The 21,662-nt window shown below is 43.4% G+C and overlaps 1 protein-coding gene across 2 annotated transcripts in view; it reads left to right on the forward strand.

Moving 5' to 3' along the window:
* Nucleotides 1-21,662, forward strand: part of DCDC1 (doublecortin domain containing 1) — a 1,503,674-nt gene that overhangs the window by 823,043 nt on the left and 658,969 nt on the right. For both annotated transcript variants that reach the window (XM_085648291.1, XM_085648292.1), the window contains 2 exons: nucleotides 2,023-2,141; nucleotides 7,100-7,160. In XM_085648291.1, coding sequence (XP_085504417.1) covers nucleotides 2,023-2,141; nucleotides 7,100-7,160 — 180 coding nt within the window. The remainder of the gene's footprint in view (nucleotides 1-2,022; nucleotides 2,142-7,099; nucleotides 7,161-21,662) is intronic.

Below are 21,662 nucleotides of genomic sequence, written 5' to 3' on the forward strand. Positions count from 1 at the left end.
CGCCAGATTTTGAGGCATATTACAGAGCAGCGCAGATTATGTTTGCATATTTTTGGATACACGGCTCCCCGGATTTGCTACACTTCTACCAGGAGAGGGATGGGGTATTACCGATGACCCTGCCTTCCTATCTCCTTAATAAATCACATCGCTGTTTCAATATCAATGATCCTGTCAGTATTATGAGATATCTGTTGAGGAAATCAGCAGTGGTCCAGCGCACACCATTACTTTACTCACTGCAGTTGCCCTTGAAGTGGTGCAGTAGGCTGCATTGGGGGCTCTACGGGCCCTTGGTATTCGCTGTATGGGACATGTCTTTGCAGATTAAATCGCAAACTGATGATCCAACTCAGGGCGAGGGTTGCCTGGCGAGCCCTGTTGGATGGCGAGCTGGCGGGGCCCCCTGAGGTGGCTTCTCTTACTTATTTTATATGCTCACAATTTTCACGGCGGGCAATTTTGATTTTATATACCTATGAACAGGAGTGCAGACTCCCTAATGCATCTAAAGCCTGCCAGGAGTGGAGAGATGACTTACGTATAGAAATTACTGAAAGGCGGTGAACCTACTTCTGCTCTGTGATTTATGTCATATCTCTAAATGGGCATCACCGCTTGGTGCATTTCGAATACATTAATTGGGTGTGTTATATGCCGGCCTACCTCTTTAAATACAGGTTAGGAGCTGACTCGAGGTGCCCTCGATGCGAAGCGGAGAGTGCTGGGTTTGCACACCTGGCATGGTACTGCCCTGGTATGCACGTCTTTTGGCTTACAGTGTTCGATACTTTAAGTGATAGTGCGGGTGCAACACAGATATGACATCCTGTCATACGCACTCTAATAATTATCGCGCACTGATGCCGGACTTTAGTCACCCGAGAAGTATATGGGGACCATATCAAGCATATTTGATATGTATGAGTGTGGCTGCTGAGGGAGGCGAGACTCCGAATGTTGAACCATAAAGTTCTGGTTGTTCTGAGGGGGCTTCGACACTGACCGTGAATGCCAGTTTCTTGTATTGGCCATTGTCACATTTGCATAAGGAAAGGCAGGAATGCGTGGACTCCTTGTACTTTATTATTGTAATACCACTGTTTACAGGGAATGTTTCAGGTCAAGATGTCATTTGTCATACACAAAAAAGGAGCATTAGGGGGAATATTAATCAGGTTTACCCCCACCCAATCACTTATAAATCCACAAAACCTGATTAATTATGAACATTCTTTATTTGCCGGATAGCAGGAGCTTTGCAAGTGTACCCCATCTGGCTTAATTACACACAATTTAGCAAAAAAAGTTTTAAGTTGCTTAAATCTGTTGCCAAATGTCAAGCAAATTTATCACACGGGGCCAAATTAATAAAAGATTTTCCCAATCTAGGCAATCACTCATAGCTTTAAAAACACAGTCTCTGCAAAATATAATCTTCATAGAACGTCTTTTGGAAAGGCTGAGAGAAAGAAGTTAGATTCAACAAAAATTGTCTTTGTAAAGCGAGTGTAAGTTAAGATCAGCGACTATAAAGGGCGTTGTTGTTTGAGCGCCTGAGTCTTCAACAGAGTCCGTCGCTCCAGACTAGTTTCTTGTAAAACTGTTAACCAGTATTGCTTGAGTGGACTTAAAAGGTACGAATTTGTCACAATCTTTGCAGTTCAGTGAACTTTTATGCTGTGCATACATTCTTATAGCCAATTCTGTCATTGCGTGTATGTCAAGTGACACGTTACGGACCCTAAATCGTTGCACTGTGAAACACGCAGAGAAAAAGGATAAATGGAGATGCCCAGGTTGTGTTCCGCTTCGCAGTGAACTGTAAAATGTCACCCTTGTCGTACAGGAGATCACTGGCTCCAAACAGAGCCGCTTGCCGGCTGAGTCGCGGACAGCGCGCTCCTCTCGGGCCATTAATGTCCTGATCTATCCAGGCATAATGCCCTCACTGTTGTGTCACAATGGTTCGTTTTCTGCTCCTTTAAACTCATTCAGTCCCTTTTTGTTAATTCATTAAAGGGTGGAATGATCCTGAATCGAGCTCTGCCACAGATCTGCCTTGCTGTAGGTCACCAAGTGAAACTGAAGACCAGCGCCGGGACATCTGACGAAGGATACCAGATAGTGCTGCAGAAAAGGTAACTTCTTGATTCAGTTCCACATTGTGCTAAGGCATTTCTAATGTTCTCTCTGCACAGGAGCATGATAACTCTAAATATGGAGGATCTCGGGGGATTCAGTGACACGGTATCTGACTCCAATGAGATGCTTCGCTTGCATCCCAAAAATGCACACTTACACCTAAAGTTCTACAAAGACCTCCCAAGGTAAACACAATATAACTTCATATTAATGTGCCCAAACCACTAACCCTAAAAATATAGATGCTCTCTTCTACTCTTTCACAGTCAGAAATCATCACAGAGACACGGTCGAATGATGGCTTTCCCAGTTCCTTAGGAAAGGGCTTCTAGTGAAGTTGATCGTTGATGTCATGAAAATGCTTGTCAGTGCTTTACGTTTGTATGACGAAATATCAGGAATAAAAATATAAAAATGCAAAAATATCCCCAAAACAATGTAGAGGACAAACATATCTTCTCCCTTTACTTTGTATGGAAAGGACAAATCATAAAAACTACTAAAATATAGAAGGCCAAAATATCGTCACAAAATAGACAAGTATATACGAAATTTTAACATTAGAAATATACTACCTTTAAAGATATGCTTACTTAAAAATACATAAAAAATATACACTGTATAAAAGGTATACTTTAAATTAAATTTTAAAAAATATACCTAATATATAATTGCAATGATAAAATAAACACTGTTTTGCCTCTGTGTGGATTCTTTCCTCTTTTTGTTTCTAAATGTTTGTTTCCTTCTTATGATGTGTTAGCACCATCTTCTGTTTTTTTGCACTCTGGATGAATATTGGCATCCCCTTCTTAGTACTTTGATTTCATTAAAAAAAAAGTCTTCTGGGGCTCTAAGTTATTGAAGTGCTGCCACTTTTCCCCTGGTCCATGTCCATGTCCTACATAGCTTCAGAGCTCAAATCATTGATTCTATCTTGGTTGATATTTTTTGCTTCCGCTTTTACACTGCTGCTTTGGACTACAAATGAAGAAAAACTCAATGCTCTGATACAGGATTTCTTTTATTTCGTTGTCACTTGCATGTCCTACCAGGACTCAGGCTGAGAGGTCTGTGTACAGAAGCTGTATGTACTTTCGGAATTTGTGACTGAAGTTTAGGCATCTAAGCAAGATAAACAAGTAATCCCATCCATCCGAATAAAAAGCTTTTTCTACGTCTGCCAATGGTACCACTGCCGGACAGTTTAGCATGTCTGTCAGAGCTAGGGTGTTGTGAAACCATCTTATATTATGCCTTGTGGCCCTGTGCTGCATGAACTCTGCCTGGGCCAGATGAACCCGTGATGGCATCACACGCACCAGGAGCTTAGCCAAAGCTTTCACAATTCAATTTGATCTCTGTGTTAAGGAGGGAGATTGGGCGGTACGAGGAACAATAGTCAGGGGGGCACCCTGGCTTCGAAATCATGACAATCTCAGTCTCCCAAAAATCCATAGAAAGTCCTAGTGGTCTCCACCACTTTTGCTAGTATGTGCTCAAGAGATTCCCCAATGAGTACCTGAAAGACTTGAAGAACTAAGGCAGGAAGCCGTTTGGGCCCGGGGCTTTACCAGACTTTAGTTTGTTTAGGGCTACCTAGAGCTCACCTGCTGTGAGGCCATCCTCTGGGGGTTGTCTCTTGGCTTTCAAGAGGGCACGCAGGGGAAGGTTGTGCACAAAATCCCCCATCAGGATGTGTGACAAAGTGTTGCACTGTGCATATAGGTTTGAAAGTTATCACTCAAACTGTGAGGCAAGCTCTCTTTCCCCTGTAATGGTCCCCCCTTCTGGTGTCACAAGGGATAATAGCAGCGGATTATGTTGTATATTATGGCAGACCCTATGGATGCTGCTGGACTTGTCTCCTTATTGGTATAGGCAAGACTAGGACACCACCCAGATCATCTTTGCCTCATTTGCTAAAGTTTGTTGAAGGAGTGCTTGGCTATGGGCTAGGTCAATCCACAGTCTGGTTTTCGATATATACAATGAGGTTTTTCAGATCTTGGGCTCTTGGCTCTAAGTCTGTGATCACCTGTAGTTGCCTGCACTTTTCCCCGGTGGAATAACTTATGATATGGCCTCTAATCATTAGCTTGAAAACTTTCTATAGTAAGCCTTGGAGGATAGCAATACCCAGTTGAGGGAGAAGTACTACTCCATCACCTCACCAATATGGTCTTTAACCCTTACTTTAATGGCTGCACACCGTTCCCATGAGGAACAGGGTCAAGACTGATTTACATATGGCAGGGTCTGAACTAGGGTGGCGAAGTGAGCAGAAGAACAATGATGGATTCAACCCAGATCTAATAGTGACTGGTGATGAGTGTCTGAAAAGTTTCAGTGTTAGGTCCATCATCTTATTGTGTTTGCTTTGTTTGCCCTCAGTTGGCAGGGTATGCCCAGATGTGGGTCCCTTGCTTACTTTGCCACTGGATTCAAGCTAGCCTGGCTGATGATGGGTGTTACCCTGAAACTGGTCCCAGAATGCTTGTTTCTGGTCTAGGAAAGACCTTGCGTGGCAGTTCGGGCTGATCTGTTTCCATGAGGAACAGGGTCAAGACTGATTTGCATATGGCTGGGTCTGAACTGTGGTGGTGAAGTGAGCAGAAGAGAGATGATGGATTCAACCCAGATCTAATAGTGACTGGGGGTGAGTGTCTGAAAAGTTTCAGCACTCCGTCCATCATCTTATTGTGTTGCGAAGTTGGGGTATATCATGATTTTGTGTGACTGATATAATAGAGTCTCTTGAGAGATGGCGTCCCAAGATTCTAGAGATATTTGCCACCATGCCGCCGGGGCTAACTGCAAGCCCACCTCAGAGGATATCCGCACTGGTGGGACTGCAGTGATGAACCCCCAGACTGGGTGAATTTGTCAAGTATGCTCGGTTTGGCTGGGGAGTGTTCATCTTTGGCCATTCTGTCTATTAACACATCATTGAATGCTGATCATGTGAACCCCCACTGCTCTGATGCACTGCCCTTAGCCCAGTTATGGCATCAGTGAGGCTACACGAGTACTCAAGAGCTCCCTGGGGACCGCATTTAAAGTCTGGTGAGTCTAGCCAGTTAGGTCTCCAAAGGAAGGGGGGCAATGGGGACACAAGTGCAGTTGGCAAGCTCCGTGCAGCCCCAGTGGATTATCAATTGTCCAGTGGGCCGTCTCCAACGGACCAGGTCAAGCATGGCTGTCCAAGTTGACCCGCCTGCCCTCAGCCTGGTCCAGGGACTGGTGAGTCAGCACACGCATCCTAGGCATTTCTTGGTGCGCCATCAGCAGCAGGCAAAATCTGTGAGCCAGGCCCATGGTCCCCAGGAGGCAACCAGGAGACCACAACATGTCAGCAGCACCACCCGGCCACCCCTGTCTCCGCTCAACCACTGAGTCACCTGGGGCCCAGGACCCTTCAATCGGCCAACAAGCTGGAACTCTTTCTTAGTAACAGCACCAAGTCCAGCCTCATGGTCAACCTCCCTTCACACCTCACTCACCGGCAGGGTCTCCCCATGGGCCTCATCAGGAACAGCTACATCAAGCCACATTGTCTCTCCCTGTGGGCCACAGGGCCAGCTGCACCAAGTCTCCACTGTCCTCCCCAGCGAGCCTGTGACAGCACGCCAACTCATGGCCCCCGCAGTCCCAGGCAGATGTGAGGTCTCTCTCTCCCTCCTCTGTCACTGTCACAGAAGCTCCCATCTTGCACCTTGCCCCCGGGCTTCTTCTGATGGCCTCAGCACTTGTGACCTGTCTGGCTCGGCTCTGTAGGGTCCTCCACTCCAGCAGTGCACCGCCAATGTTTGTTGCCTGTACTTGGCAGGGAACAAGCTTATGAGGCCCAGGAGGGAAGGATTAAACAGGCAAATAGCGCAGAGTTCTCTCAGCCCATGGCCACCATCATCAGTGGTCAAAAAGGATGCCAATTTAAATATAACTTGTAAGCTGTCAAAAAAGCAAACATTTTGATTTTACTGTTGGAGATATGCTCCTCCTTCCACCTCATGGCTGCCAGCACAGGAGGCAAAACAAAGGCCGCATTTTGTTATCGTGCCCTCAAACCCACCACATCAGCGCTAATGGAAAAAAATAACCTTTCCACCTTCCAGCCTGGTTGCTGAACTTTGTAAAATTCCGTGAAAGCCACCATCACCTTAGATGTTGGTCATTCTGCCACTGCCCCATCTGGAACGCATTACCACTCTGGAATAGTGAGGCCCATGTCTTCTCCCACTGAAGTTAAAGTAAGGGCCTCAGTTGAAAAGTATTTCACAATTAAATCAGGAGCCACTTTATCATTTTTATTGCGAACAAAGTGTACATGTACTTTTCACAAAGGATTCCATTCCACTCCTGTCACGTTAGCACAGATAATTATAGGGCATGCATATTAGTATATAATTTGTGAACACATTTATATCATTAAGTGGGACTATTTTTACTGGATTGAACACTGAAAACCCAAAGTTTGGAATCACACTTTTTGAGAGTGAATGCAAAAAAAGCCAAAAAATGATGCCTGTAAATGATTCCATATTGGAAGCATGTGCATTCACAAAGTAGATTTCGACATTCCAATGAAGGCACTTGCTTGAGGTAAAGTGCGATATTTCCACAGGACAGTTCATCCAGGCTAAACACCCTCCACATCCTGATGGAGTGCCCTCCGTCTGCCAAACTCTACACTAACCCCTTGGTCTCTGGTATGCACCCAAAATCCACAAATAATTAGATATTCTCTTGTGGTTGGAGCTTGTTAATACCATGTATGATTTGCATTTTTGCAGAGATCATCTATGTTATTTAACACAATTTAATGTTGCAAAGTCAGACATTGAAAAGAGGTAATTTTTTCTATTTGTGATTGGTTTAGAAATGCATATTAGAAAATCTAATATGAATCCGCAAATGTCAATGAAAATGTCTAAAGTCTCCTTTTCCCTTTTAGAAACAAAAGCAGCATTGAACAACAGTGGGGTTTTGACAGTAAAGGCTATATCTACTCTCAGGTATGAAAATCATTAGATTCATTATATCTAGTTTTATTTTTCAGTGAATTTAATTATTTTAACAACATTTCTTAAATATTATGTGACAGTGAGTTCAGTAACTGTGTTATTAAAATCAAATAATAATTTTAATGAATTTAACTACATTTGTGAATTAATCTAAGAATATATTGACACAATCATTTAAAACTGTTGAACCTACCAATAGGTTATAACCCATCATTGATATCAGTTCCCTCTTCTCCCAGGGAATATGCGTCTCTATCATACAAACAAGATCCGGGGATATTATGTACATAAATTCTGCTACTTTTTTCATTTGGCTCTATCATTGAGCCCTCCTAAATTTATTGAGCATTTAGTAATTCTAGCCCTATAAGCTGTACTCAAGAAACAATTAACTATTCTTCATTACATCTTCATTGAATGTATTGTTGATAGTACAAAAACAATTGCCTTTAACCATCTTAGCTATTGTTCTGAGTTTTCTTTTTAAATTTGCAACACCCCACTGTACTCCCCCCAGCCCCCTTACCCAACCCCCCTCCCTCTACCCCCCTCACCAGCTCTGAGAAACAATCAGACCGCGACACGGTCTGTGGAGAGATGCGATTGATACCTATGACCCGTGTACCGTGCCTAATGAATATATGTCTTGATTGCAGTACAAATGAAAAAAGGTCAAAGAAAAGGGAAATAAGCATAAATGGCACACCAAGAAAGTAAAAAAGCCCTAATATCCCCATCCTGCATCTAACCACTTGGCTCACAAGAGGGGTAGGTAATCACCTTTGACCAATCCGCCTATCCCTCCCCCATTTACAAAACATGAAAGTGAGGACAGTTCACTGAATATCCACCAAGTGTAGTTTAGTCTTTATACTAGTATCTCAACCATAATTTTCCCTTTGTTCTTCTTTTTTAATTAATAAACCATTTTTTAAAGCTATTTAATACTATCCAGAAATTCCTTTGCCTTGATTTCAGACACAAAGAAACGTGTCTGCCCCCCCATATCACTTTCAAATGTGCAGGATTAGTCAAATATGCTTGTAAATTTTTATCCTGAAAAGGTCTGATCAGATGTCGAAGCCGCCAGCGTCTCTCAACAGTGGAGTGACAAAAGTCCAGGCGGAGAAAAAATTAGACATCGCTACTAGATCTCTTCACCTCAGGTCTTGCTTTTCGAACATCAACTGTCTTAACAAAAAGTTCCCAAAATAAATTAGTATCGCCTGTGGTTTAGAGCCTTCCCTGGGTGGTTGTTTCTGAACAAAGAGGACTATGTGGGCCAGTTGTACTTCTTGCTGCCAATTCCATCCTGTTATCTCTGGAAGGGCGGTCTGCAATACCTCCACCACGTAGGATCGTATATCTGTTCCCTCATTTCATTCCGGGACTTCTAATAAGCGTAGATTATTGCGCCGCTGGCGGTTCTCATGATCTTCTAGCCTCCACATAATGTCTACAAGCTGTGCTTCATTTGCCTCTGTCTCGGTTTGGGTGGTTACCAGATCTGTCTCTGCCACTGAGGTTCTTGTCTCTAGATCTGACAGGCATTTCCTGAAAGTATTGCATACTTTAGCCAGACTACCCCTTGAACTTTTCTTTAGTGCAGTTTGGGCCTTACGGCTATCCTGGCGCGTCTTCTCTCAATGCATTAGTATGGCCTGATAAATAGCGCCCAGTGTAGGAGAGTCCTGCCCGTTGGTATCCTGAACCGCTGCTGAGGAGGAGCCAGTTAGCCGTTCCATAGCAGTGTAGTCCCAGGCCAAGCCTTTGCCCTCGGCTATTGGTTGTCCCATCTTCTGAGCTATTTTGTGAAGGATCATTGCGTGACCCCCTTTCCCAGTTTCTAGATCACTACGATCATCACTAAAATCATCGGATGATTCTGACCCGTCCTCTGACCACTCAGCGCCATCTGATAATGAATAGAAGCAGTCACTTGGTTCTTTCTCAGGTCCATAATCCCCAGCTCCTGCCCCCCATTGCTGATTCACCAACAGTTGGGCCACAGTCCTTACACTTGGGGGTTTGGTCAGGTATCCCAGGAGGAGTGGGCTTGCGTATTTCTGGCATTAAACTAATCCCTGAGGTGTTATGAGTATCCTTGACGCCCCCTTGTCCATCCTCCAGGGGTCTGTCCCTGATGTCAGTTGTGCCCTGGTCCCCCTGTTCACAGTTAGGAGTCCGTAAGTTTGTCCCAATATGCACCTCTGGCAAGTTTTTATGGCCTCCCTCCCCCTCAATGAGGGTCACGGATGCCTGCATACATTTATTGAAGTCCTCTGAGCTGGGTGTAATCTGATCGTCAGCCTGACCGTCAGCGGTTGTAGCTGGAGTGTCATCCTGCTTCAGTTCGGGCACTCCAGACGATCTCTGTGCCTACCGATCTGCTTGTCTTCCTGCTGACCCCTTCAGCAGCTCCACTAACGTAGGACCGGCTGGACGCTGACTGCCGGCAGCCCCGCCTCTCTCTTTCTTTTCCAGGACAGGCTCCAAGCATTGAGTCGGGTTTGCGCGTCTCCCGTGTTGCCGCCGCGTTGCCTCTGTTGCGGGCTCCTGCCCCTGCCCTGCCGTTGCTGAAGCTGCAGCTAACACCATCGTTGCTTTACCCTTCTGGGCTCCACCAGCCACTTTCAGGCCCATTTCTGCCAGCAAAGTGAAGGAGTGGCAGACGGCACAATCTGAATGCCTCACAGCTGCGCCGACAAGATGCCTTATGGCAAACAAGCCTCCAAGGATCAGCTGCACAAGAGCAGCCTCCGGAGATCTGGTAAGTTTCTGCTGCTAAAACGGGGGCCATAGAACCGTTTCTTCCTTTTGGGTCTTTAGTACCCTTTCAATGCACTTTCAGCCTTAGATCTTTGCTCTGTACTATCGAACGAGTACACCGGTCATAGCATCATTAGGGCCACCTCAAGCGGCCGCCATCTTGACTCTCACCCTCTGAGCCACATCCTAGAATGGGGTTTGTATGTTCTTCGCAGAGAACTAAAACCCGAGGGGTGGCCATTTTGGCCAAACCAGAGATAGAACTGGTCAAGCGTAAGATTATGGATACTCGTGGAATGTGGGAGGTAGTCGAGCTGGAGCTATGGCTGGTGATCTGTGTAATTTATGGATCAAATCAAGACGACCCAAAGTTTTTCGAGGATCTCGAGTTGGAATTAGCATCTTGGCCTCAGCCATTGGTTATCTGCCGATATTTTAATATATATCGTACAACTGACCCCCAGCAAGGGAGTCGATATCTAGGGAGGAAACCACGTGTGCATAAGGTGCTTTTATCTCTTATGGATAGCCACTGCTTGGTAGATCTATGGTGTCATCATCAACCTAGCGATCCAGGATATACTTACAATTCATGTCCCTATAAGAAACATGTATAACTTGATTAATTTCTTAGTCCAGCAAACCTATTAAGTAAAAGTAGAATCAGGAAACTGACGAAGGTAGTTTCAGACCACAATCCATTGATTCTTGAGGTTGAAATCCATACAAATGGCAAACAGCGTAGGAAATGGACCTTTGACAGAAAACTGGTAACTAAAAATAAATTTGTTGAACATATTAAGAATTGGCTACAGGGGTTTTTATGTTATGTTATGTTATGTTACTTTGATTTGTAACGCGCACGGATACTCACGAGTGTCCCGGTGCGAAGCCATAAAGGGTGAAGGTGTTGTTAAAACAAAAAGGTATGTTTTCAGGTTTTTCTTAAATACTGCTGGGTCCTGAATGTTGCGTAGGGCAAGAGGAGGTGTGTTCCAGGCAACAGCAGCCTTCCGTGCCAGAGAACTGCCACCAAGCCTCTGGTATTCAAATCGGGGGACCAGAGCGGGGCGAAGAGACATAGAGCGCAACTGTCTAGAGGGAGCATTGAAGGAAAATCGTTTTTGCAGATAGAATGGGCCGAGGCCGTGAAGAGCGCGATGGGCCAAGACCAGTGATTTGTACTTCACCCGTTCAACCACAGGAAGCCAGTATAGTGAACACAGGTGATGTTGCACGCCGTTCCTGGTGGAGATGCCCAAAAGAAGTCTGGCTGCTGCATTTTTTCACCACCTGGAGCTTTTTCAACAGGTAGCCCGGGATGCCAATGTAAAGAGCATTGGCATAGTCCAGCCAGGACAGAATAAGTGCACAAGTGACCGTTTCTCTCGCTACCTAAGGAAGGAGAGGACAGAACTTCCTTAGGGTCTTGAAAAGACCAAAACAATTGCCATCCATCTTCTTGATATGAGTCGAGAAGGAAAGGCTCTCGTCGAACCACCCCCCCAGATTATGATGCCAATAGATACAGTGCTTCACGTACAATAGTATGGGACACCTTTAAGGCCACCTTGAGGGGGGAAATTATCAGCTATGTTGCCCAGGAAAGGAGATTATTCCAGACCGAAAGAGAAAGATTACTCAAGGAGCTAGCAGAGACAGAGCAGGAACATATGACACTTATAGCACAGGGACACGGTGTAGCTCGAACCCAGCTCAAAAGCATCACTTTGAAGGCGGAAATCAGTAGTTGGATAAACCAAAGGGCAGCTGAACATTATCCAACACATAAGGCGGAAGCATACGAATATGGAGAATCAGTGGGTAGAGTACTGGCACTACGTACAAGACAGAAAGAAGCCAGAAGTAGGATAACCTAGATGAAAAAGGATGGAAGGGATTTTACAGGAATATTACCAGGATCTTTATAAAGGAAGGAAAGGCCACCTTCAGATAACTTGTATACTTTCCTTGAAGGGGATCTTGGGGTGGCTCTAGACCACTCTAAGAGAGCTGAGGGGAGGCTGAGATAACTCTAGAGGAGGTTATGGTAGCTATGCAAAACTTGACCTTGGGGAAAGCAGCTGGGCCCTATAAAATACCAATTGAATTTTATAAAATGTTTTACCTCAATTAGCTCCAATTTTATTGGATTTCTGTCTGGGGATACGATACACAGGGGTTCTACCAGAATCATGGAAGGGCACCGATGTGGTGATATTTCCCAAGAAAGGTGAATCTGAATAACCCAGCCTCATATAGGCCAATCTCACTAATAAATGCAGATGCTAAAGTCTATTAAAAAATCTTGGCAGCTCGATTGGGTAGGGTCATAGCCTACCTAGTGTCGCCATGGCAGCATGGATTTATTCCTGGCAGAGGGACAACGGATCAAATTCGGCGGGCAATAATGTTTGACCTCACGGCTGGGACAGGGAAACAGATGGCTATGGCCCTACTCAATGCTCAGAAGGCCTTTGATCGGGTGGGCTGGGGTTACTGATGGTGGATTCTAGTAGCAAGGTGGTTTGGTCCAAAAATAACTACCGTTATTAAAGCTATGTACTCCTCCCCATATGCACGGCTTCAACTAATGGGAGAAGAACCAGAGGCTATAAGGGTTTCGAGGGGGGACTAGACAGGGGTGTCCGTGCTCCCCATCCTATTCGCATTATATATAAACCCGTTAATTGAAAATATTATAAGCAACCAGGGGATAAAACCTTTATATCGTAAAGGATATGAGACTAAGGTTCTCGCGTATGCCGACTACATTGCAGTGCTCACTACTGATCCCCAGAGAGCAATCAGGGAAATAGAAAACATAGCTGAGGACATTGGTAAAATCTCAGGGTATTTCCTGAACAAAAATAAAACACCGATTATTTGTACAGATAATCTTATTTTTCAGGATAGAAGATGTGTCAACTCGGCTGTAGATCTAGGGGTCCGTATCAGTGCAAAAGTGACAACAATAGCCAAAATCTATTTTGATCCTATAATGGAGAAAATGTCAACCGACCTAAGGCGTATACATGGGTTGCATCTATCAATTATTGGTAGGGCTAATGTATTAAAAATGACCATGCTGCCTAAGGTTCTGTACTCATTCTGATCTTTACCAGTAGTTATTGACAAAATAATATTAAAGACTTTGAATGCGATGTTTATCAACTTTGTCTGGCAATATGGCAAGATAAGACGCTCAATAAAATATCTTTCTCTCCCACATAGGCGAGGGGTCTGGCAATACCCAATATTAAGTTGTGCTACTGGGTGGCCATTGTACAACAGATGCGCATCTTATTTTCGTCAGACAATGAGGAAGTAATAAGGCAACAGGGGCATAGCAATCTCCCCACAATATATGAACTTGTGCTAGGTGAAAGGGCCGGTGGACTACTTCTACGACAAAAAGACCAAAGCTATTACAAAAAAGTTTTCTTTAAGTTTGTATACTGTGCAAGGACGATTTGGAGTAAAATAAGTAAAGCTGTGAAATTCCCCAAATATAGTAGATGCACTCCCCTGTGGCGTTCCCCTTGCAGTTTTATGATGTAATGGGCAGACAGTGGGAGCATCATGGCTTGGCATCAATCGGGGACATATTAAATTCAGGTCAACTAATTCCCTTCAGCCCTGTACAACAAAGGTTCGGTATCCCGGAAACTCAATATTTTAAATATGTACAAATTAGAGAGTTTCTGAGCAACACCAGGGAAGCTATAAATAAAGATAGAATACCTTTAATGGAGGCAATCATTGGTGATGGTAGCAAAATTAAAAATATATACTGCTGCATGTTAGAAAAGCTTCCAGACGACCTCGAAAAATCTGAGGTAAGCTGGGCTATGAAGCTCAGTGATCCGGATGTCGATATAGATAATATACTGGGATTAGCCTCAAAACTACTTCTGTCAGCAAGCCTGAAAGCGCAACATTTTAAAACAGTATTTAATTTATATTTTACACTGACAAAGCTTTTGGAATGGGGAAGAGAATATATGACAAGTGTCCGAGGTGCTCAGCTACACCATTCATTTGTTTTATGAATGTGCTAGCCTAATGGGATCGAATTATTTTGGGAAGGATTATTTGGGATCAGGATCCGAATTATCCAAACACTTATGGTTAAGGGGTATGATATCAACCTCGGTCTTCATTTAACGCAGACTTATTTTTTGTTTGTCTTGGTGGCTGTGGCGAGAATATTAATTGCAGCTAGGTGGAAGGACCAGGATCCCCCCCATTTCAGGCCTGGTTAGCTCGGCTGCTAGCTGTATACAAGCAGGAGATGCCTCTTTATGAATGTAGGGGTAGACGTACTAGAAAACTAAGAAAAAAGATCTGGTCCCCGATTATAGATTGGAAACCTAAGATGAACCATATAGCAGACCAACTTGGCCAACTGCTAGGAAATTAGATCCAATATTAAGAACAAGTGAAGGATTTAAGGCAGAAATCTTTTAAGACAAGGAGTGGGCCGATATCATTGTACTGTATTGTAAAAAGTATATGAATTGTATTAATTAAACTGTTCCTAGTAATGATAATTATTGTGCAAAATATAACTATGAATTGTAAAGCGTACAGGAGATTATTTATGCATGAAAATTAATTTGTATTGATCGGAGTTTAATAAGAAAATACAGTTGAACCTTTAAACTACTTATAAACAGATACTACTTTCAGTATTTCCATAACCACATGCAGAGATTTACCATGTTTATCACTTGGACCGAGAAGTAAAAGCTAATTATGTTACATTTAAAAAAAGATTCAGGAAAACTCTGTGTCGTTGATTTAAGAGCTGAAGTTTCAAATCACACAAGCCTCCATGTTAGTCATAATGCTTAAACCTAACACCCTAAAGGAGCAGCTGCTACTCCAAATCTTTTATAATTTGTTTTTTTTTTAAAGATAAGTAGGTTTCTGGTGTTTTTCAAAATATGGAAGATTACTCCGCAAGTGGCAATTCTGCTCTCAAATTTCTACAAGAAAAGGTTGAATCATCAATTTGTTAAGTCCAAGTCAATTTGTCAATACTTTAAATAAACAGGTCTTCAGGCATAGTCAAAGTGATATTCTTTATTCCAATCTCATAGTGACAGACATACACAGCCAACACATTTCATCTCATAGACAGTGGGACTTTTCCCGGCTGATAAAAAGTACTTAAAAAACATGCCTTTGCAATACAATCGGTCTCTCATTTGTGAGAGTTAGAGCTGTTGGTGTTGTAAATGACAATGGGCCAGATATAGGAAGCCAAATAGTGATCGCTATTTGGCCTAGTGCTATGTATGAAAGCACAACTGTCTCGCAAATTAAAGAATTACAAAATTTGCAATTCCTTATTTTGCTAATGCATTTAAGGAATCGCAAATTGCGATTCCTTAAATGGAATGTATGAAGCCCCCAAGTTGTGCGAATATGGCATAAGGAATCGCAAATTACCACCAACTACTGGTTTGTGGTAATTTGCGATTTCTTTCAAAAATGCAAATTTTTGCATTTTTCAAAGTGGCAGTTATGTGCGCCACATGTGCACCCATGCTCATTTCAGCGGTGCAACAGGGAGGCCTTTTGACACCCTGGCACACTTGAAATTGCATTCTCAATTAGCGATTCTCTAATTGGGAATCGCAAATTGAGAATGTCTTCCCATCCATTCCTATTGGCCTTTAGGCTAATAGGAATGAATGGGGAGGTATTCCTTAATTGCGAATCGCAATTTGCGATTCACAATTAAGGAATATTAAGGAATCGCAAAAAATATTGCGATTCCTACCTGCATGGCATTTTGCGATTCCTTTATAGCGATTCCCTAAAAATCGCTATTAAGGAATTAAGGAATTGCAAAAATGCTTTTACCTACATCTGGCCCAATGTCTTTTAGCCATGGGCTTTGGTATGGAGTGGAGTGGATGTATATGGTTTAGAGTGAAAATATGTGGGTTCGATTGGAATTGTTGGGGTGGAATTGTGTGGGGTGGAATTGTGTAGTGTATTTGTGTATTGGAATTATGTCGCACGGTGAATAGATGGGGTGAGAGCTGCACAAAATAGATAGAAAGGAAGGAAGAGAGGGAAAAGTAGTTTGTGCACGAAGAGGTAAATGACCTCCAGACAACGGAGTAGAAAGAGTGTGTGTGAAAGAAGGGGAGAGCAGGCCACAGGCTCATTTGTGTGGCATGGAACTGTGTGGCATTGAGTGATATTATGCTTACTGAAATGATGTGTCATAGTGTATAGTGCATCTATGTGGATTGCTGGTATGTGGCATTGAGTGCATTTATGTGGGGTGTTTTTGTTGTATTGAGTAAAGTGTAATTATGTGGCGCTGAGCGTTATTATGTGGAGTGTACTTATGTTGTGTGGTTTAGAATTGTGTGGCATTGAATTGTGTGTTGTTGTGTGGAATTATGTGGGATGGTTTGGAGTGGTATTACGTGGGATTGTGTGGAGTAGTAGTATAAGAGGTAGAATGATGTGTCCTGTTGCGAATTTGAATTTATTTTGTGGAGTGAGGTGAAGATACATTTTGCAGGACCGTAGCATGTTCACTGTAAGGTGGACTCTTTTGTCTTCGGTTTGACACTCTCTTTTAGTTTCCTTTCTAAGTCACCTCCCTAGTTATCTTTCCGCTACAGCTTTACAGATAGTCAACAACGGGCTATGGTGCATCGGGGCGTAGTTTGGTCAGTGAGATTCGGGGCTCATACATTATGACTTTACAGAGGTTTAGAAAAGCAAATGGAACAGGTCTCAACTTTCCTTTGTGTATTTTATTGACCACAGAAACATGAAAAGCTGAGTCGGCCCTAAGGGGCTCCAGCGTGTCAACTGCATATCACAGGTAGATTGGCCTTCTGTGCATTAACCCTCTGAGGCATCAACTAGTAAAACGCAAAAGGGAGGCACACGATTCAAAATGTAATTTCACATTACTGTTAACTCATGTAAGTGATATTTGAAGACGCGTTTTACATGTAAGAAAGATATTAATCAAAGTAATCAAATGGGACTGGAATGCAGTATTATCTACTGGCGGTCGCCAGTAGATAGTTATAGTTAGGACCGTGTTTCCATAGGAAATCCGCAACATTCTATTTGGAATAACTTTGGCGCCGGTTGACGAATCCTCGCGAAATTTTCAAAACTAATGGGGCGCTACGCTCAGCTCCTTCCCTGAAAGTCTCGGGGTGATTCGTCAAGCGGGGGCTGAGAAAAAAGGGGGGTCCCAAAACGCGTTTTCCCCATGCATTTTCCCATAGGACCTTTAGTCCGAGCTACAGCCCGAACGGCTGAACAGAATTACTTGAAATTTGGCAGAGAGGTAGTCCTCAGGTCAGAGATGTGCCTTTTGCAGGTCTGGTGTAAATCTGTTCAGTAGGTCCTGAGAAAATAGCATTTAAATCAATATATATCTGTAAGCGCGCTCCGTGCGCTTACGGTAAGCTTACCGTACGCGTATGGTGCCGTGCGCGAGCTCAATTCTGATTGGTGGTTACATGATTGTAAACATTCGAATCGGTCGAAATCAGAAAGTGTCGGCCGCCATTTTATGTCTCTCGCTCTGAAAAACAAAGGTGGATAACGTGAAAAGGGGGCAACGAAGAGAGTTGCAGACCCCCTAGCGTTTGTGAGGGGTTCCAGGAAGGACCAAAAAGTGTGAAAAATACAATTAATAATTTTTTTAAAAAATCACGGAGTGCGCGTACGGTAAGCTTACCGTACGCGTACGGTAAAAAAAAAGAATAAAAAAAAAAAGAATTAACAATCACATTTAATATATAAATATAAGGACCCCCAAGGGAGAAAAAAACAATTGATATTTTGTAAAAAATGGCGAGGCGTGCACGGCACGAAATGCGCACCGTGCGCGCAGGGTGTGTGCACGGTGAAAAACCAGAAAAAAAAATTAAAAATAAATACATAACTTAGCCTTTAAAAAACCGTACAAATTCACTGAAACAACCATAGGTTTCACACACGTTATAGTTAGGAATTAGCATTTAAAAAACCTTGCAAATTCACTTAAAAAACCATAGGTTTCACACAAGTTATAGTTAGCTGTACATTTCACACGTAAAAAACCAATGAAATTCCACGTTATAGTTAGATCAGGTAACTATAACTTGCGCGACCGCAATCCACAATGTGTCATTTCAGATGTCATCATTGATGTCATGAGTGATGTCACTGACCATGTCATGAGTGATGTAATATGTGACGTCATCAGCAGTTTATTGTGGGCGCGCAAGTTATAGTTACCTGACCTAACTATAACGTGGAATTTCATTGGTTTTTTACGTGTGAAATGTACAGCTAACTATAACTTGTGTGAAACCTATGGTTTTTTAAGTGAATTTGCAAGGTTTTTTAAATGCTAATTCCTAACTATAACGTGTGTGAAACCTATGGTTTTTTCAGTGAATTACATATATAGGTGCAGTTGTATTATTGCAGGTCTAGGGTTTGTGGGCCAAGGCATGCCTGATTGGATATAACTAAGAACCGAATGACGAGGCAGATCAGGATAAATTCCATCATTGTTTGATTAAAAAGCGCAGAGGAGTGGAAAAGATGGGAAAAGGAAGTGTGGCTTTCCTGAGTTGGCAAGGAAGTGGGCTCTGCCAACAACTCTAGGCAATGAATGTGCACCAACGGCAGGTAGGAGAGCCAAGGACAAAAAAGAGGTGGGTGCTCCTGTTGTGATCTATGGGGCACAGTCAACACAAGTGTGGAGGCCCTTTGTGAATCGGCCCCAGAAAGTCTTGAAAGACTTTCTGTCAAGAGTCAGCACAGGATAAATAAAGATGTAAAATAAAAATGGGTAATGTGTAGGGAATGGCGAGTGAAAGAGAGGAGTAAGGGAGTAAAGGTTAACAATGAAATAGGGTGAAAATGAGTAAGAGTAGAAGGTGAACCGAGAAAAAGAAGTTGAGTGGAGAGAAAGTATGTAGAGAGGGTGGAGCAGACAAAAAGGAGAGAGAGATTGGAGTAAAAAAGGAATAGGAAAGAGAAATAAGAAGGTCAACAGAGAGAAATAGGATGCAAGAGGTGGGCAGCAAAGGGCAAGCAAGAGAGGACCAATGGTGCAAAGGGGCAGAGGTGAAATAAGGTGCTGAGAGTAGGAGGACTGAACAGAAATATAAGAGGTAAGCAAATTAACACGTGTGAATAGGGGCATGCACAGGAAAGGAGGAAGGGGTAGGGAGGAGGAGTAAAACGCTGTAATACGTTTGGCAGCTCACAAGAGGGCCACTTGACAGCTATGGCTTCTTTGAATGTCCGGGGGGGTCTCTGCTCGGGACCCTTGCTGCATTCCTCATATCTCCCATCACGAAGGCTGGCCGTCAGCAAATAGAAATATTACATGCTACCAAGCAGGCTTTCAACTCCACTTCACAGAATCTTTCACACTAGCTCTTATAAACCACAAGGGGTAGCGAACACACCATAGCCACTCTTACTGGAGGATTGATACCATAAAAATGTGCAACTTTTCATTAACTCACGTTTATCGGAGCAATTTGCTTCAATGCCGATGTGCACTCATATACACAATATCAAATAAATGTGAACATACTCAACTCACTGTTCACCACGGCAGATCACTCCCAATCCCCCAAATATAATTACTACGTTTATTGCTGGTGCGGCTTTGCCTTAGTCTTATTCCTATGCAGGTAAAGGCAGGCTTCAACTGACCACCTTCTCCCACCCTTCAGCCTTGGGGGTTGGTTCCCCTCACCTCTCACGTGCCTTCTAGTACAACTCATATCCCCACAAATCCCCCATCTTGGCTCAACCGGTGTTTCCGAACCACATCCGCCATCTGGAGTAAGTAATGGACATGGAAGAAGGACACATTTTGCATTCCATGGTTACTGAAAGAGGACTACAAAACTGGACATCTATCTGTAAGTCCACTCATCATAGCGCCTCTCTTGCACAGCCTGTTGTGGTAAAATTAGATATGAGCGGGATTCTTTGGCAAAGATTGACTGTGACGTTCACTTAACATTTTTGATAAAGTCTTGTACTATGAACAACAATGTTTCAATATTTAGAAGCACTGGCCTGCATGCATTGTTCACCTCCAAAACTATTAGCTACTCTTCACACAGTTTGACATATACATTTTGGGCCCCAGTAAAGCCTTTGTTGTAACTTAAGAAATTCACCACACTGTAATCAAGTCCATTCTAAGACGACGCTGTATGAAACACCAGCCCCTTTCTTCAGTATCGTTAGTGCCTATGAACTGCGATATAGCTCCCACTTGTGTGCTTCAGACATGAATCTGATGAGTCTTATACATTTTGGTGTCCGAAACTTTGTTCCTCTCTCCTGGTAACGATTATTCAAAAGAATCACCTAGAGGAGGAGAGAGCGAACAAGGCTGAAACTCAGGTCTAAACGGCTCAAGCTAAGATTATCCTGTCAACTCTGGTCCTACAGCAAGATATATCCAAATGTATATCAACAACCCTTATATTGACTAAGAGGAGGACTGACATTGCAACCATTGCCAAATACTTTCAGACATACAAGGGGACCAGAGACACACCAGTGTCCCCAGTTTGGGAAAAGATAAATACAGAATAATGCATGGACATGTGCTATTGGCGCCTGCAAACTGTTTGATATGCAGCCCCCCTGTAGTGCTACATCGCGAGGGTACCCAACAGGCCGCTATCCCCCCCATGCGAACGTCACAACTATCATCTAAAGTTGAAGGGGGGGGGAGTAGGGGAAACTTAGTTAAGGGAAGGGTATGTCTCTGACACAATTGGGGTATCAGAGTGGGAGGAGGGAGGGCATACGTTGAGGTTGAGAACAGTTCAAATTGGCACCAATCGACATATCACACTTGACCTGCTACCTGCGTTTATCTTGCATATTCCTTCACACTCATTGACAAAAAATACCAAAATACATGATGGTACTGACTGTTAGACCCCTGACCCTACTTACATGGAATGTAAGAGGCCTAAACAACCCACAAAAGGTGAGACAGGTTCTGGCCTACCTAGATAGACATGGAGTGGAAGTAGCATGCCTACAAGAAACACACCTTGTGGCCCACGCAGAATTAAACGTGGGAGCTAGATGGGCATCCACACGCATTGCATCCTCATACTCCACATTTGCCCGAGGGGTATTATTTATGATTAAGAGAACCACCCCATTCACATTACTACATACGATTACAAACCCTCACGGCCAATACATTATTGTGCAAGGTAACTTTAGTGACACAACTCTGACGTTAGTCAATGTATACGGCCCCAGTACTGATGATCCAGCCTTTTACGCACAAATATGGGCAAGAATACACGAGCTATCTCCAGCTGGAGTAGTGTGGGGAAGGGATTTCAACACTTGCATAGACCCAACACTAGACAGATCGACAAACACTGACAGGTACGGTAAAGAGGCAGCCAAGGTACTAAGAGAGGGCATGGAGGAGCAGAATCTAATTGATGTATGGAGGCTAAGGTACCCTGGTAGGCAAGAGGGCACAAGTTTCTCAACTACTCATAATTCATGGTCCAGGATCAATTTCTGGTTGTCGTCTCGGGAGGCTAGCACCTGGACAGAAACCGTATAACAGATGCCCAAAATTCTATCTGATCATGCTCCCGTCCGACTAGTGCTGCAATTCCCTGCACACATACCTGGACAATTTACATGGCATTTCCTGACAGCAGT

Source organism: Triturus cristatus, chromosome 3_2 (genome assembly GCF_964204655.1).
Source record: "Triturus cristatus chromosome 3_2, aTriCri1.1, whole genome shotgun sequence".
NCBI lineage: Eukaryota > Metazoa > Chordata > Amphibia > Caudata > Salamandridae > Triturus > Triturus cristatus.